The 18,269-nt window shown below is 38.0% G+C and overlaps 1 protein-coding gene across 1 annotated transcript; it reads left to right on the top strand.

The window, feature by feature from the left end:
• Positions 1-1,453: 1,453 nt before the first annotated feature.
• slc44a4 (solute carrier family 44 member 4) lies at positions 1,454-18,218 on the top strand. The gene is made up of 22 exons (XM_039819874.1): positions 1,454-1,727; positions 6,567-6,615; positions 6,815-6,888; positions 9,746-9,824; positions 9,932-10,031; positions 10,116-10,247; positions 10,431-10,491; positions 10,741-10,861; positions 11,429-11,512; positions 11,765-11,877; positions 12,249-12,371; positions 12,884-12,983; positions 13,666-13,758; positions 13,913-14,015; positions 14,208-14,467; positions 14,682-14,776; positions 15,358-15,461; positions 15,758-15,831; positions 15,996-16,066; positions 16,704-16,798; positions 16,882-16,966; positions 17,245-18,218. Exons 1-22 carry the CDS (start codon positions 1,688-1,690, stop codon positions 17,361-17,363), a joined length of 2,175 nt encoding a protein of 724 aa, XP_039675808.1. The 5' UTR covers positions 1,454-1,687; the 3' UTR covers positions 17,364-18,218.
• Positions 18,219-18,269: the final 51 nt, after the last annotated feature.

Here is an 18,269-nt window from a genome sequence, read left to right on the forward strand (position 1 = left end):
ATAGAGCTGTTTGGAGCAGTTTATGAACAGTGTTCTCTCTGCGAGATGGTAAGTCCCTTTGGGTGGACTTTGGGCTTTTTCACTTTGTAAATCTATAATGTGCACAAAAAAATAAATATATATATATATATATATATATATATATATATATATATACACAATTAAGGAAAGGCAAAAAGCATAATATGAGCACTTTAAATTTGACATTCTCTTTATAAATCCGTGCTCACTGGTTTACAATATCCCTTGTAATCCTATAATCTGACCTATATCGTAAGTGATTTTCTGTGCATATACAATTTGACATTGTCAGTTTTTAGAGAGATGTGAGCTCTCATCATTAATGTTGCCTGGCACTTCCAGATGTTAAAACGAAGTGAAAGAAAGATGTCCCACTCTGTCATTAATTCTGTGTCCATGAGTCTCTGAATTGCAGAAAAGGACATTTTAGTTCCCTGAGAACAAATGTTCATTGGTTATCCCAACCAAACTTCCTGCGTTATTAATTAACTTTGTATCTATTGTCCATTTATAAAGTCTAAAGATTAACACTGACTCACTATTATAAAACTGCTTATATTTCTTGTCAAAGGAGGAGTTACTTTCAGGAAGTAAGAAGTAGCCAAGTCTTAAAATTATGAAAAACGTTTACCACCCTGTACCTCGTGTACGTATGAGTTAGTTATTAGCTAGTGGTAACTTCATTAAGCACAAGTTGTGTTTTTAGAACACAGAGCCCCCCCACCCCCACCCCACTGGGTTAGACCCTCAAGATCATAATGATGGTATCACTTTAGAGCCCCAACAATTTACTTTATATTGTGCTTTTAGTGATGCAAGCAGTATTACCAAAGAGCCTCTGTGCGGCTGCCACCTGATGAACAGTGGTGCAAAAAGTATTCCGATTTTTGACAATATTACCGTGTAAAAACACTCTGTTACAACTACACTTAAAAGTAATACATTCAAAGTCAATGCTGAATTTCCCATTTCAGAATCATATACATTACTGGATTATAATTATTGATGCATTAATGTGTAGCCTACATTACGTTGCTGATACTGCTGGTGAATCTGGGGCTAATTTTATTTACTTTATATAATGCTGGACAGCTTGGCTTATAATATATCATCATTTATTAATTTATTTATAGTTTATCTGCAAAGAAACTAGTACTAAAGGTGTCAAATCTAGTGGAGTAAAAAGTGCAATTTGCCTCCAACATGTAGTGGAGTACAGGTATTGAGTACACAAAATGGAAATACTCAGGTAAAGTATAAGGACTTCAAAATTGTAGCCTACTTATAACCACTCATGGATATAAATACGTATATTTATGATAGCAACTATACTGTTAGCCTTGCCCACGCGGTCATTCTCACTCTTTGTGAGAGAGGTTTAATCAGATCAGAGTGATCCCTCATTGTAATAAACAATCTTTGATAGCATGCGCAGGTGCGCATCCCTCAGCAGGTGCGCTCATGTCGTCACTGCCTAGTTACGACTGCCAGGAAGAAAAAGATTTCCTAACTTAGTTACCATGCCGCTCTGACACGGTGTTGCTCGTTTTAAACGCGATTTTAGCTGTTTGCAAAACAGTTTTAAGACTAGGCCTAACATTACTTTAAGCAACGGAAGTTGTGTTTTAGAAGTTAAGGAAGATACAGGTGGAGGTTCTGGTGGAGAATGGGTAAAAAACAGGAAACAAAGCCGGACTCCGAATATGGTGAGTAGACATCGCCCGTTAACGTTAGCGACCTCAGAGGGTTCACTGTTTACATAGTTATCTGTAGTTTACTAACTATAATGTTGGATTATTTTTTTGTCTCATACTGAGTTCTCAACACATTTTGTGTTTCAAGAAAAGTTTATAATAATTGATTTTACCAAATGATTTTCACGATTTATTACGTGATTTATTTTGGCATGGATATCTTACTGTCTGTTTTACTGTAGCTACTGTTCAAGTCATATTACATGTTATAGGTAGCTAATTATATTGTTTACACCAGATTTTTTCCTTTTTAGTGAAATAGAGCCAAAGAGAGAAACTGAAATATTTCCCTAAAGCCAAATGTAGGCTTGATGTTTGTGAGTGTATACCTGAGTGCCAACAAGGCCTACCTGAGGGAACGTTACACTCGTACACTCATGGACGTTAATGGTTTACAAACAACTTGTTAAATTAACGTTACCGGTATGTCATAATATATTTATAGCTGAGCCAAAACATCCTAGACAATTGTACTACAGATAAATGCTTAAAATAAACAGCCAGCTTTGAGTTGGCTATAGAAATTAAATAAATACATATTTTATAATTTATTATTAAAGTTTTCTTTTTATTGTTTCTTTAAAAAAAAAAACTTTGAATAATTTCACCTTTGCAGGTCTTCAGAGAATTGTTGTTGTTTTTGCTTTAAAGTGTTAAAAGACACAGAGTAGATATTTGGAGTATGATCTGCTGGAACATTTCTTACCTACCTGTGACTGTTTGACTTTCAGCTGTCTGTAGTCATGTGTAGCAGATCTCTGTTTCTCTGCATCCTGTTTACTCTTTGTGGTATTTGATGTAGGCCAAATGATGGAGTCACACATCTATTGACAGTCTGGGAGGTTTTGTAAGGCTACAGTAAACAAACCTTCCCTGGAGGAGGTCAATATCTAATCACATTTCATGTCTTCTCAAATAACTTATGTAAACAACAGAGAATAAGATGTCGCCAAAAAAAGTGTCGGATCTGGCTGTTTACTACTCATGGTGACAACTGAACCTCTGTTAACAAAAAATGCCTTTTATATGTAAATTCATGATCATCATCATTTCTAATTGGGAATCTGTTTCCTGCTAGTTCTCTACTGTTGTAGTAGCCTTGAGGAAGTAGATATCCTTTTGAATGTTGAACACATTAAGACTTCCTAATTCAGACTGCCTGTTGTTGCCGCTTGTACAATATGTCTGGGTTTTGTCTTGTTCGGAGCGGTTACACATTTCAAATGCAACCTATTTTTCTGTTAAGAATGTGAAGACACTCAGTGTTGGGAAATAAGTGGCATGCGATGGGTTGCTTCTGCAAATCATTGACCAGAAAGTTTGTTAAATCTGCTGAGGTAACAAGGGGTAAAGACAATTTGATTAATGAACAGACATCTACTGACTTTTAATAGATTCAGCAACTCTCTCCATTAGAGTGGAAACAAGTCATAAGTATTTGGTGAGTGATTAGCACTTAACAATTACGTGTCATTTGTCTAAGAAAAACCTAACATTTGCTGGTTGCAGCTTCACTATTGTGAGAAACTGATGCTTTTCTCTGCCATACTGTAGTAAACCAGTTATGTTTAGGTTTTGCACTTTTGCATCTTGGGCTCTGGAGAAGTTTAATGGGCATTTCACACTATTATTTGACATGTTGTATGCTAAATGATGAATACATTTTATTAATCTATAATCAAAAATAATCGCGAGTTGCACCCTCTCCATTTCTCTGAATATTGAAAACAATAAGAAATCCTTTCTGTTGCTGTCATGGCTTTGACCTGTTTAACCACAGAAGTATTCAGGACTCCCATAACAGTTTAGACAATCACTTTTAAATCATTACATCCCTTCCCCTCTTACACTACTTTGTAAAGAAGATTTTCTTTCTTTCTTTGCCATTGGGACAAGTTACTAATTAACCTTGTTGTCATCCTTTTTTTCACAGTGAAATATAGAGAAGAGTGAGGTTTGTACAGTAAACCAACAGTCTACAATATTTACTTAGATCACAAAGAGAGGCATCCCTTCAGTCAAGTGATCAATTTCTTTGATCATTATCTTCATTTGTTGCCCCAAATGACTGATTACCTTTTTGATTCATTATGTTACCCAACTTTGGCAAAGTAAAGTAAGATTAGAGACACAAGGTCAACGGATGACTGTCACACCCATCGTCTTACAGCTAGCCAGGTTTAAAGGTTTAAAGCTTTCCTCCATCTTTTTACGAGGGCATAAAACTGAAAAGTCCTTTTTTATACAGTATGTGTCACACAGTCCCGGTGAGCCATTGTCCACGTTGTCGTTTAGTCCAAACACACGACACTATCCTAGCAGAGCTGAAATCTGACACTCATGGCATGACAAGAGGCTGATCAACCGGTTTCTTTGTTGAGAACATTTAGTATCATAGCCGAGAGTGTTTTTTCAGATTTTCCACAAATGAAGGTTTAGGAAACAGCACAGAGGCATTGACATCATTCACACACTTGTTTGTTGTTAACATAAGATCCATATCAGATATTACTGAGAGGAGTTTGTTTAGAGGAGTGCCCTTCTCATCTAAGACAGGGAATTTTTGTTTCAGTGTACCAGTGCTCAATGGAACATTTCCTATTCTGAATGTGTGTGTTTAGTTTCTTGGTATATTGTTTAGACTGAATCTGATCCTGTGCCAAGCTTATAAATAAATAAAATAATAATAAATAAAAAATAAAAAGCTGCAAATGTATTGCATCCTGGTTGAATATTTGCATCCTACTCTGATGTCCTGACGCGAGAGTGTGCTCGCAGTGTTGACACAGTCTCCATTCACCCCTATTCAAATTACAGCCAGTGGAGATAATTTCAGCTCTATAGCTGCTATGAGAAATTATTATGGTGAGCTGCCTGGCTAAATGTCCATACCTTTGGCACCAATCAAATTGAGAAAGCATGTTAGTATTTTAATGTATCAGATAGAAATCTGACACATAACCAAAGGAACACCTGCATACTTTTTATCACGGTTCAGGCTCTCCATCACAACCTTTTACCACTATTATTTTTCTAGTAAAGTTCTGGAGCTCAAAAAGGCAGATTCTCTCCTTTTTTTGGTGTGTTTTTCAACTTGACACCTTTCTTAAGGCATCTTCATGATCACATACCACTAACTACACAATACCCCTCTCAACATGTGGCATGGGAGGGGCCTGAATTGCTTCAATGACCTCTTTATAGAAAACAAATTTCCCTTTTTCGAACAGTTGTCAGAAAAAATGTAACATAACCAATTTCTTTTAAAGATATTAACAGATTTGACATTATCTTAAGGGTGTTATTCCCAATAAACCCTCAAACAAAATGATTGATGCTGTCATGTCTTTCCAGCCCTTCCTTGTCTAAAATTTGAACATGGAGCACATGGGAACAAGACCTTCAAATAACAATTGATGAGGAGACCTGGGCTAATTTTGAGTTCACTCTTCGTCTATGTGTGCTTGACACTCTGGTTCAATTTAAAGTTCAAGTCCAAACTAGCTAAGATATACTCACAAATGAACCCTATATGTGATAAAAGTCTGCAGATGCAACACTGATTCACATGTTCTTGCTCCGTCCCAACTTAGAGGGGTATTGAAAGGCTATTTTCAAAGCTCTCTCTACAGTTTTAGCTGTTCAAATTAATCCAGGCCCTCTTATGTCACTGTTTGGAATTATTCCTGAAGAGATGCGGTTACCTGCACAGGGCCACACAGTTGTTGCCTGCACTACTGTAACCGTCCTGGCACTCCGCCTGGCATACCTTCAGTCTCCCACACTCCTACTGTACTCTGAGCAGTTTATCCTGCCTGACAGTTTATCCTGCAACGGAGGCTAATTGGGACTCAAAGATGACTCTCATTATAGGAATGTTTTCAGTTGGGATCTCCTCAAACATGTTTTCAGATCAATTTTAACAATTAAAATGATTAAACCTCTGTGAATCTCCCTCCACCGAAAGCTTTAAAATTCAAATTCTAGTCAAATAAGCCTGAGCTAGTGTCAAGGCTGTGCCTCAACTCTGATCCCTTTTCTCTTTACTCTCTTAGCACATGAAGGAACTAATGTTTTTTTAGTTCATAAGGAAAGCAGCTTGTTGTGTGACACACTAGATTTTATTGTTTGTGCTTGCTCACAGGGTCAGGCTCTCTGTTTTCAGGAAACAACATTTCTTTCCTGTAATACCTGTCACCTCTGTTACAGTGGTTTTATTGTAAAGCACCTGTGAGCAGCTAACCTATAAAAATACATGATTCCTTCTCTTGGCTCTAAAAGTGTTTCCTCATTCACGTAGACTGCAATTCATTAACTCTAAGAAAAGGACAAACTTTCTTATTGCTAACCCTGAAACTCATACCCATAATGACCGTGTTCAAAGTGAACTTGAGTCAAAATTAACAAAATTAGCCATTCCCCTTAAGAGTCTTTGTTTTTTATGCACACCAACTTCCCCCTATTTTCAGTATTTCAACTACTGTACACACACACACACACACACACACACACACACACACACACACACACACACACACACACACACACACACACACACAAAAAAAACACACACACACACACACACACACATATATACTGATTTAATCAGCAGTGCATTTCCTTGAGGTGGAATTGCAGGTTAAGTGCCATTACAGAAGTGAGTGATAAACTGTGTCCTTGATTATCTGTCTGAAACCAAACACAGTTGCTGATTAATGCAACATGATAACGGTGTACCAGTCAGTGATTCATTTGCATTGAAAGCTAGCTAATGTTGTTTTCTTTTCCCAGGAGAACCTGCTGAGTTTGACCCAGCATTCAATGGACCAATTAAGAAAAGGTGAATCTGTCTCAATTGGCTACAGGCTGCCTCTCTCTACCTAACTCCTTCAATCCCCAAATCCTCAGTCTAGCTGTTTGTGTGTTTGCCAAGTTTCTGTTGTTGACTGAATCACATTTGTCAGCCCCAAGGCAAACTTTGATGCAAAGCTCAGCCTCAACTCACTTTAACCTGTTGCTGTCTCTCTTTTCTTCATCAGGGGGTGCACTGATATATTATGCTGTATCCTGTTCATGGCAGTCATCCTCGGCTACATAGTAGTCGGGATTTTAGGTGAGAGTAAACTGACAACACCAACACCGCCCCTCGTTCCCTAACCCACTGATACCTAATCATTGTTTTCCACCATCTCCTCTCTGGGCCTTTCTTGTCTATTCTGTTTATTCAGAAAAACGTTAAACATAGGACATGTGTTTATTTGCTTTCTTGCTGAGAGTTAGATAAGAACATTGATTACTGCTCTAGCTGGTTAGCTTAGCACCAAAACTGGGTACAGGGGACGGCTCTAAAGCTCAGTTATTAACACATTTGATCTTGTTGGTTTATTTCGTACAAAAACTGAAGTGTAAAGACGACAGTTTGTGGTTTTACTTCCTGGATTTACGTACTGTAGATCCTAACCAGCAAAGTAACTAAGCTTTCACAACGGTCAGAGTTCCAAAATGCAGTTGCTCCATTAAAACCTCAGACAATGACTGTTGTGTGTCTCTTTGACATTTCACCATGGCTTGCTCAATCCCTCCATTGAATGCTTGTAAGAGTCACTGCCTCAAATCAATTTAATTCTTGTTTTATTCACTTCTTTGGTAGTACATCTTTACTATTTCTTTAAAGCTTGCAGTCATTTAATCAGTTAATGGGGAACAATATCATAATTGTCATTCTACGCAAGATAGAAAGAACTCCACAGTTGGGCCAGAGCTACCACAATGCTTTAGCTGTTTATCAGTGAATTTAATTGAATATTCTTATTTATTGATCCTTAGTTTTTTTTTTTTCTCTCCTACCTTTCTTCAAATTAATGTATTGTAATTTGTATACTTTGATTTATTATTAAAGCTTTTGTGTGTAACTTTTTGATATTAATGAACGCCCGTTACATTCAAGCCATGGCCAAATTAGTTGCTACAAAGCTAATTAAGACTATCAGCTCCACACAACTCTCTCTGTATTTCTCAGTCTGGCTATGTTCAGAAGATTGTGTTGTCTGGCGACTTTCCCGCGCAGAAACTCAAGTGAAGATAATGACCTCTTCTGAAGAGTCCATCTTGTCCTCCTTAGCTGCTAGCAACTGCATCGAGGAGGTGTGGGGGCGCGATCATGGAAGGCTTGTATCATGTGGACGCGCCGACAGTTTTGTTGTCATTACTTAGAATTCCTCATGGGGGGGCGACAGCAACTACGCACTATAGCTTTAAAACAAAAAAAGAGGTACATTTTATATGTTTAGTAATAATATTACGTACAAACAGCTGATTTTTACGTGAGACAGTGGCTCTTTATTGCCCTGTCATCAAACTCATTCAAACTCTCTTATCTAGAGTCAACAGAGAGGGCTGATACGTAAAGGGTGTCAGCCGCTGAGTTTGTCCCAAATAATCAGCTATTTCCCTTTAGTGGAGCCAGTTCAAAAGCATTGGTTAGCTAAGGTTGATTTGTTGAAGTGGTTAAGTGGAGATATCTACTGGCCAGTGTTTGTACATGAGGGCTGGATTTATTTCTTAGCAACCAAATATATCACTAAATATATGACATCAACAGAGGTGGCATGTGTGTGTCTAGCTCAGATAAAGAAACAATACATGGACATTTTCTTCATTTGGCAGACACTATTGTCCACTTACAATAAGTGCATTCAAACAACAGAAATGTTTATCAAAACTTGAAAGTGCATCCTGTCAGACTGTGCGCCCTCTTGTGGTTGGACTGAAACAATTCTTTAATTGCTGGTATTACATCAAATTCTGTGACCTGAATAGGATTAAAAAGGAACAAGAAGACACCTTATTTTTTAAAGGTGTCAACAAAAATTATCATTTGTGACCCAATCTAAATATTTGACATGTTAACCAAATATAATATAATATAATATAACATAATACATAAAGTATGTGATTGAGTAAATATGATGAAAATATTTGTACTGAAAATGTCCTAATTAGTTTAGATACAGTAGTTTATAATAGTTTAGAGGATCTGATGGGTTACAGATTTGGTGTAACACCAAACTCACACCCACGCCTCAATCAATAAATCAGTAGAGAATCTTTTTCACATCCCTCCCAAACAAACGCAAAAAAGTGCAGTTTTTGTGTTAAGTAAAAACATGCAGTAGAACTGTTTTCAGTGCAAAACATAAAATCGAAATTGCCTGACTAACTTTTCATTCATTTTTACGTCATTGACTTTTCTCCTTATCTCTGTTTTAAAGTGCCCATATGATGAAAAAAAAACACTTTTTCTGGGATTTGGGGTGTTATTTTGTGTCTCTGGTGCTTCCACACACATACAAACTTTGAAAAAAATCCATCCATGCTGTTTTGAGTGAGATACGGTTTCTGAACGTGTCCTGCTGTCCAGCTGTTCAAAATCGGCTCGGACTGTGACGTCACAATCCGAAACGAGCAGGCTAACCACAACCGTTAGCTCGTAGCGTTATGCTAACGCTAATGCTAACGCTAGCATGCTACCTCGTTCTCAATAGCAAAGCACTGCTACAACACACACAAGTTCACCATAATCTACAAAAGAACTACTTACATGTGCGCCCTCATTTAGAAGTCTCCCAGCTAATCCTGCCTTGTAACTGACCAAAGTTGGAGAAACAGCCTTTCTTTTACTGTCTCTAGAGTTAGCTAGCTGACATGATCTACATCTGAGCTACTGTGCATGTGCGAGTGCAATCAAAGATAGTACAGAAGAAGAAAAGAGGTCTCACTCTGTAGCTAAAACGGAGACCAGGTGAAAAGAGGATCTGCAGCAGTGAGAGAGAGCTGTGCAGTACAACAAAAATATGGTGTTTTTTGAAAATTAAACCATGTAAACCTATTCTGGTACAACCTTAAAATACAGTTATGAACCTGAAAATGAGCATAATATGGGCGCTTTAATGTGCTTTTTTTTCTATCAGCTTGGCTTTTCGGGGATCCTAGACATGTTCTTTATCCAAGAAACTCAACTGGATGGTTCTGTGGCATTGGACCAAATAAGTAATCCCTTTTCTCTCTCGCCTTTTCATATCATTGTTACATGAGATAATGAATATGCATTTTACTGATTAAAAATCACCTCTTTCTTTCTGTCTTCTCTCTCTCAGAGGCCAACCCAACTTGCTCTACTTTGACATTCTCAAATGTGCCACATCTATTAACGTTATGGCAACTGCTCTCAATGGTTTTCAGTGTCCAACCACACAGGTAGAGAAGGCTGCTTGATTTTGTTGTTTCTAATGTTACTTTCCCAGTGTCCCAGAAACATTTTTCTTTATTCACTACCTGTAGGTGTGCGTGGACAGCTGTCCCACTCAGTTCTGGGCTGTGGGAATACAGGCATATTTGCCAAACGTAAAGCCAAAAGACGTTTTCAATCAAAGCCTCTGTGCGCCATCCATAAACCTGATGAATACTTGGCTGGTAAGTCCCATGTTGTTACCACTTGTAAACTTTGTGTGTCCCAAAATCCCAAATGCAATGCAACCTTTTTTTTTTTATAAAAGATGGGCTGCATAATAATCAGCAAAAATAACCTGACATTTTGAGCCATTCAAATGTAGTTATTATTTATTTTTTTTAAACAACATGATCATGTTTTTACAGACTGTTCAAGAAATTGTGGACAAGGAGCTGTGTCCTTTCTTCTATATACCCACGATCCCTGGTAAGCGGTGGACACATTAGCACTGTAGTAAAGGCTGCTCATGAGTTACACGCCTCGGCTCGTTTAAATATTAGTACTAATTTAACTGCTACTAAACAGAAAGTATACTGCTACCTTTTGTTTATGTCTCTGTATGTTCAATGGATGGTGGATTGTGATGCAAAGTTTGCAAAATTAATAAGAGATCAACAAATCAAATAATGAATTATAATTTCATCCACTTCAAGCTGATTATTTTCTCTACTGTAGTGCTGGGGAGATGTTTGCCCGATATCTCAGCGCTGGGGAGCATCCCTCCACAATTCTCCAATATTCCAGGTTTACCCTCCTCAGTCAATGACACAGTCGGCATAATCAAGAACGGTACTGGGTAAGATCCAGTGGATTCCTGACCTCATCATGTGTTGATTTGAAAATAAAATGAATCTTAATTTCAGGACATGGTCTTAAATCACAGACAACTGCACATATGAAGACAAATACACTTTTTAATAACCACGTTTCTTTTTCCTGCTCATCACCAGCAAAGGGTTGGTGGCTTCGTGAGTTTTTGTGTTGACCTTTAGTGTAGCAGCTGGTTGTAGTTGCTCTTGTTGCCTTAGATGCCGTGTGAAATGCTCTCTTGGTGCTTGCAGAGTTAGCGCATTACTGTATATTATTTTTACAACACATACAAAGGTCCATTCTCTGTCTCTCTATACTAAGTGCCTGGGGTTAGCTCTGATCTTTTTAGCCTGCTTTTACCACTACATTACTTTTAGTAACTTCCAACAGGCTTTACAGAAATGTTGTCTTTGTTTATTTTATGAACACATTTGTTAGTTTTCCCTTGTTTCTTCGCTGTATTTGTTTTACCTGACCCTTTACTTTTCACTTTTACTGTTTGAAAAGGAGAACTGTCGCCAACGCAGCCTGTCCTTGCTTTTGTTTTCATTAGGGATATTGTGAATGGCTTCAATGCCAGAGAGATTGGCGTCCGCATCTTTGAGGATTTTGCGTCGTCATGGCCATGGATCCTCCTGTGAGTTGCCATCTATTACAGAGCTGAACTCCTGGTTGTATCAAATAAGCATTTAATTGTTATTTAGAATTTTATGACAACACAATTCTAGATCACAGGTTGTTATGTTCATTTGATATACATTTTATATGTCTCATATTTCTTATAGTTTAATAAAAATATGCTTAACTCTTAAACCTCTTCATCCTTTGTTAAACTGTTAAACTGGTTTTAGATTTTATTTTTAATCCTCGGTTTCATTTCCCCTCTCAGTGGTCTGCTAATAGCCATGGTGGTCAGTATGCTGTTCCTGTTGCTGTTGAGATTCACTGCTCCAGTCATGGTGTGGGTGCTCATCATAGGAGTCCTGGGCGCTGGGGCATATGGTAAACACTCACCTGGAGCAGTTATTTAAGGCAAAGTAGGATTTTTAGTACCAATATAGATTTCTTAAGAAATATTAATAATTGTACTATTTCTTCCATTCTTTTCTGCTCGGAAATTCACTTGAACATGTGGAATAGAAAGGCTGTGGATTCGATAAATAACTTTCCTTATTAGAAGTTAGGTTATGAATGCAAAGTTTTGCCGCGGACTCTCACACAACCAAAAACAAGTGTTGCTGGTCCTGTGTTTAACCTCGCTTGTGAACAAGTGGAGCTCAAACGAACACAAAGTCGACAAGGGCAGTTTGTTTGTTATGACAAAAATATATGTGCCTAGTAGCCTCTCAGTTGTTGGAGTGTTTCTCTTGCAGGTATATGGCACTGCTACTGGGAGTATGCCAACTACAAGCAAGCCAATGCTACCATCTCTAACATTGGCTTCACCACTAACTTCGCGGTTTACCTGCAAGTCCAAGAGACCTGGCTGGCGTTCTGTGAGTCTGATTAACATCACAAAAGGTTTCTCACAGTGTAGGGATAAGTCTTATCTTTTTTTATTTTTCTGTTGTTTTTTTATTTTTTAGGTGTGGTGTGTGGGCAGGTGTGTTCATGTCAAAAACCTAATTAGGTTAGCTTCTGGATTCAAAGATCAAAACAAAGAAAAAGATCTCTGTATACTAGAAATCAATAAAATTGAATAAAAAGACACAGCAGCCTTTGCACAGGCAAATACAATACCAATACAAAGGAAATGAGAGGTATAAAATGGAAATAACTAATGACATCATAAATGCCAAATCACAGCCACATCTGAAAAATAATTCAATAAAACCATTGCTGGTATACGAACAAGCCACACGTCATGTTTACAACACCACTTTATTCATTACATTGTAAAATACTTCTGATAAATGATAACCCTGATGTAAGGGTTATTGTTATTGCTGCAACTTGTAGTTCATATTTGATATTATGAACTAATGATTATGATTATGATTATGAACAGTGATTATCATATCTGTGGTGGAGGCGATCCTTCTCCTGACCCTCATCTTCCTGCGTACTAGAATCCTCATAGCCATCGCCCTCATCCAGGAGTCCAGCAAGTGAGTCCTGATGCCACACAGTAAAAGTCTGTCCACAGGGTTTACACCAAATATTAACCAATGTCTGTTAATGTGAGATGTTCTCAATCTTAAAAGGAATTTATTTAAAGGTGCCCTGCCACACGTATTTCATTACTTTGTGGTAATGTCTGAAGTTCTACCATGGACTCTATAACGTGGAAATAAAATACCTTGGTTACCTTGTTTCAAGCCATTCTAGCGTGGTATAGAAAGCCTGCAGGAAGACTCAGCTCAGTTTGTGCCAGTTCTCATTAATATTCAATGAGCTAAGCTGCTTGACTCTGATTGGCTAACAGCTAGCCAATGAGAGCCTGGCTATCAGCATCCTTTACCCAGCGCAACTGGACGAGCTCATGAATAGTAATGAGCCTAGGCAACATGATGTCAGACTGACCAGCTTTTGTAATTGGCCTGATTTCTCCGCTTATTTCTTTTCAGTGGCTAGAGCTGACAGAGGAGGTGGCAATTCATTTTCACATTCACGACATAACACAAACACATATGGACCTAACATATTTCAAAAAATGCAAGTAAAAACAGTTTTGTGGGCAACTTTTAAAGGTTAATCAGGTTAATGTTTAAATTCTTTTTACGTATCTTTCCGTTAAGAGTGCATATGACCTCGGCATAACCTCAAGATGTGTGTGTTCATAATCTCCAGGGCAATCAGCCACATGATGTCCACCCTGCTGTACCCTGTGGTCACCTTTGTTCTCCTGCTGGTGTGTGTTGCTTACTGGGGCGCCACTGCTTTGTATCCTTTAATTTTATGTGTGTATATGTTTGGATGCATGCTGTTAATACCACCGTGTGTAGGCACGGACTATTGTTAAAACATGTCTGAGGTTGTGTGTTTATTTGTTACTCTACAGTCCAGAGGATCTGTTCTCCTAAACTGATGATTGTAGATATTTGGCCACTTCAGGAGGCCCGATCTACAAAGTGGTGGCTCTCAACTCCACTTTGAGTGACTGTAAGATGATCAATGGCACTGTGGACTGTGACCCTCAGGTGAGCGGGCAGAATGGGAACTCAGGGTGGACATAAACAGTGAAACCTTCTCACATTTTTATCTTTGGTTTAATTAGACAACTATAATATAATAATATTAAATATTTCCTCTGTAAAACTAAAATACTAGCCATCTAGAAAATGTTGCACCAACTGTTCATCATTCTTTCTCTCATTCTTTCGTCCTCTCAGAACTTCACCTCGTCCGATTACCCAGGCTGCCCCTCAGCCAGCTGCATCTTCATCAAATACAACAACGAGGGTCTCTTCCAGAGGAACCTCTTCAACCTGCAGATCTACAACGTGGTGGCTTTTCTCTGGTGTGTCAACTTCGTCATCGCCTTGGGGCAGTGTACGCTGGCCGGTGCCTTTTCCTCCTACTACTGGGCCTTCACCAAACCAGCTGACATCCCCATGTTTCCCGTGTGTGGTAGCTTTATACGCTCACTCAGGTAGGTTAATGAGCTGCTGTCACATCGGTTAAATACCTGTAGAGGGTGATGCAGAAATGGAACTTCACCCAAAAGTTCAGAGTACATCCAAGGACATAGTGGCGGACTGCAGTTCCCTCTCTGGCTTCTAGAGGGCGCATTAGACCTACACATAACAGTTTGGGCAAGCAGACCTCAGCCAGACAGTGAGACGGTACCATCTTTTACATTTCAGGTACCATGTGGGCTCCTTGGCATTTGGTGCTTTGATCCTGACCCTGGTGCAGATAGTAAGGATGATTCTGGAGTACATTGACCACAAAACAAAAGGTAAGAGGCTGACCTACCCTCATCTCACTGTCTGTGTTACCTAAAAGAATACTAAACATGTTTTATCTGCTAAATCCTAATCTTGACATCGGATCAAAGTTTAGTCAGTGCAACTTTTAGTCTTGAGGGTATAATATATGAATCCCAGGACATATTTCAGTGATTATTGGCCGATGTATTAATACGGCCCTTTAAGCTACATGCTGTCACTGTCCAAAACAACTATCTTTTTCAGATAAACTAAAGGACAGCATGTTAATTTATGGGTACGTAAATAAACTTTTACAAACCCATGGGGTTAGCTGAAAAAATACATGGTCACAAAGCAAAGCTGTTTTTCTTAGCTCATAAAAAGATGACATTTTAGAGGCATAGTTTTTACAGCACTGCGAAGATCTGTTTTCTCTGAGATTGAATCCAGACACAATTTTAAAAGTCTCTTTACTTAATCTCCAGTCCTATTTTACAAATGTCTCAGTGGATGAATGAATACTAAAGATTTGCAGGCAGTTGACATGCAGAAAAGAAACAGTCCAATAAATGACGGGCTACTTATACATGTTTTGGCTTCTTATCTCCAGCGGCGCAGAATCCATGTGCACGTTTCATATTGTGCTGCCTGAAGTGCTGCCTCTGGTGTCTGGAGAAGTTCATCAAGTTCATCAATAGGAACGCTTACATCATGGTGAGCACAGCATATTATTGTACAGGTGTTAGGCCTCTTATCTTAATTTTTACTATTATTATTGTGGTAATAATATGTTTGTAGCACTCATCTTAAATCATACAAAGTACTATCAAAAGGGGAAAAAAAACATGCTTTGCTGGAAATTAAATTACGCTTTTTCTACTGACTCCATTAAAAACCTACTGAGCAGCACAACAAAAATGTTTTCATATAATATATTGGATATTATTTTTATTATATAGACTTTCTCGATTTTCTTTTCCTTAAAAAAGTTGATTTTCTTTTCTCCACAGATTGCCATTTATGGGAAAAACTTTTGCGTCTCAGCCAAAAATGCTTTCTCCCTGCTCATGAGAAATGTTGTGAGGTTTGTGCTGAAATCATGTTCCCTATTCTAAATGAGATTTAGTGTTTCCAATGCTGGCTGGCTACATGTTGTCTGACCTGTTCCTAACATGAATATATTTGCCTGTGTTTGAGCGACTCAGTGAGTAGTGTCATGATTCTCTGACTCTGCCTGTGTCCCCTCAGGGTCGTGGTGCTTGATAAAGTGACAGACCTGCTGCTGCTCTTCGGGAAGCTGCTGGTGGTCGCAGGAGTAGGTAAGAAGAACAAGACTAGAGAAGAAGCAGTTCATACGACGTGTTGTCTGATTATGTTGGAAACCAAAAGTGTTTATAGTTGTTCGGAACGGCCAAACTGGAAGGCAGAGTGGAGAGCCAGCCGAGAGGCGGGAGTCGTGATGTCATTTAAATACGGGGATAACTGGGCGCATCTTCAGACTTCAGTCTTTTCATGAAGATACTTTTTTTGTACACGTTAAAGCTGTGTGACAAGTATAAAAAAAGAGAGGTGGAGAGAAAAGTTCAAACTGTGGCTCCTTTCTCACCTCCATGCATGTCGCATCGTCAGTTTCGAAAGTTACAGAAATTGTCGGACACAGCCAACCACCATCCAACATGCAGTTCTGCGTATACTGGCCTCCTTAGGCAAATCCAAGACTAAAGAAATGTGATGGGTTTGATGGATTGAATTTTGAAGGCTGATACCAATATATTTGGACTAAACATTCAGATTTACAATATTTTGTTCTGAGTATCTTTAGTATCTTACCTAAATAAAAAAAGATAAATACAGTAAATGAATGACGATGTGTTCTTAATACAGTGAAGCCCAATACGAAATGAACATGAATGCATCAGGAAAGATTGGAGACAATGAAATCTCTGTCTCTTCCAGGCGTATTGTCCTTCTTCTTCTTCTCTGGACGAATAGTGCTACCAGGCAATACCTTCAACTCGGAAACCCTCAACTACTACTGGATGCCAATTATTGTAAGTTACAAATGGTTCTTCTCTGTTTTTGATATTTAGTTTGTTCTAATTCTTTTTTCTTCTTCCAAATCTGTTTTTCGTAGACGGTGGTGTTTGGTAGCTACCTCATAGCTCACGGATTCTTCAGTGTGTACAACATGTGTGTCGATACACTCTTCCTCTGCTTCTGTGAGTAGATTTTTGCAGTTTACCGCAAGTGTTTTTAAACGCCTTTACCAGTCACGTTATTCACACAGAAATACTACCGACACAAGGAATCTTTATTTGTATAAGGAAAGGTTTTGGAACATGCAAATATACTCAAATCATTTTAAGATAACCACATTTTAATGTGTCAATTTCAAGCTAAAAAGCTAACTAGAATCCTTTTTAATTGAATAACACAACAATACACACCGAAATAAGCTATATCATCACGTCACTCAATTTGGCTCTTTTTCTTACAGTGGAGGACTTGGAGCGGAACGATGGATCTTTACAGAAGCCATACTTTATGTCCAAAAACCTCATGAAGATCCTCAACAAATCCAACAAAGCACAAAAAAAGGGTAAAGACAAAGACTGAAGAACATTTTCCCACCGTGGTCATTATCCCAAGTTCTTTATTTATTTATTTTACATTACATTTTAACACTCCATTGTTTTCCAAAAAAGTTAACCAAAACTAATTTGCACTTTTAAATAATTGTTTTATTGTGTTTATGAGCATATGTAGTATTAATGACTGTACACATAAAAAGACTGAGTGTGTCAATGCAGGTAATGTTATGTTAAATGTTAAGTTGCAAGGTTTGTTAAAACAATCTTTGATTTGGCTTTTGATCTTGATTTGACTCAAAGTCCCAAAACATTTTCTTCTATTATTTTAAAGAATATTGGTTTCTGTTCAGACGACTTAACATTAACACTGCACACTTGGGACGTTTTAGACTGTGTCCGTTAATCCAGTTTAGCAGCTTTCATGCGGGTAAGATTTAGTTTTGTTCTACTTTTGGCTGAGAATCTTTTATAGAGGACTTATAGGAAGGATGTGATTTCTTCAGATGGAACTAAACAAATTGTAACAATTGCAAAAAAAGATTCTTAAATCGTGCTATATTTTCAAATATTTGTAAAAATATAAATACAATACAAATACAAAACATTTTCATGACCACATTATTGCTTATATTGAATATAATGTAAAAGTTGTAAATATGACTGTACATGACCCAGCGGTCAACTACTGTGTTTGGCTGCCAGCAACCTACATTTAAACCCTTTGACTGTTTCTCCTTATGACAGACATATTGGTGGATATTTTCTAATCTTTGGTATCTTGTTTATTAGATTATCCATTTCAAAACGAAAACAAGAAAACGCTTGTTCTAAAGCCTACGAATTGTTTCCCAGGTTGAATTAAATAATGTAATGAACGGATGATACACAGAGTCCTTTGATATTATTAAAATGTAGATAATGACGACAAAAA

Source organism: Perca fluviatilis, chromosome 13 (assembly GCF_010015445.1).
Source record: "Perca fluviatilis chromosome 13, GENO_Pfluv_1.0, whole genome shotgun sequence".
NCBI classification, from domain to species: Eukaryota; Metazoa; Chordata; class Actinopteri; order Perciformes; family Percidae; genus Perca; species Perca fluviatilis.

Bases quoted from the DNA above. Each gene is read 5' to 3' on its own strand.
- slc44a4 (XM_039819874.1), top strand. From the start codon at position 1,688: ATGGGTAAAAAACAGGAAACAAAGCCGGACTCCGAATATG. The intron at 6,616-6,814 runs GTGAATCTGTCT...TTTCTTCATCAG, and splicing joins AATGGACCAATTAAGAAAAG to GGGGTGCACTGATATATTAT. The intron at 12,984-13,665 runs GTGAGTCCTGAT...CATAATCTCCAG, and splicing joins CTCATCCAGGAGTCCAGCAA to GGCAATCAGCCACATGATGT.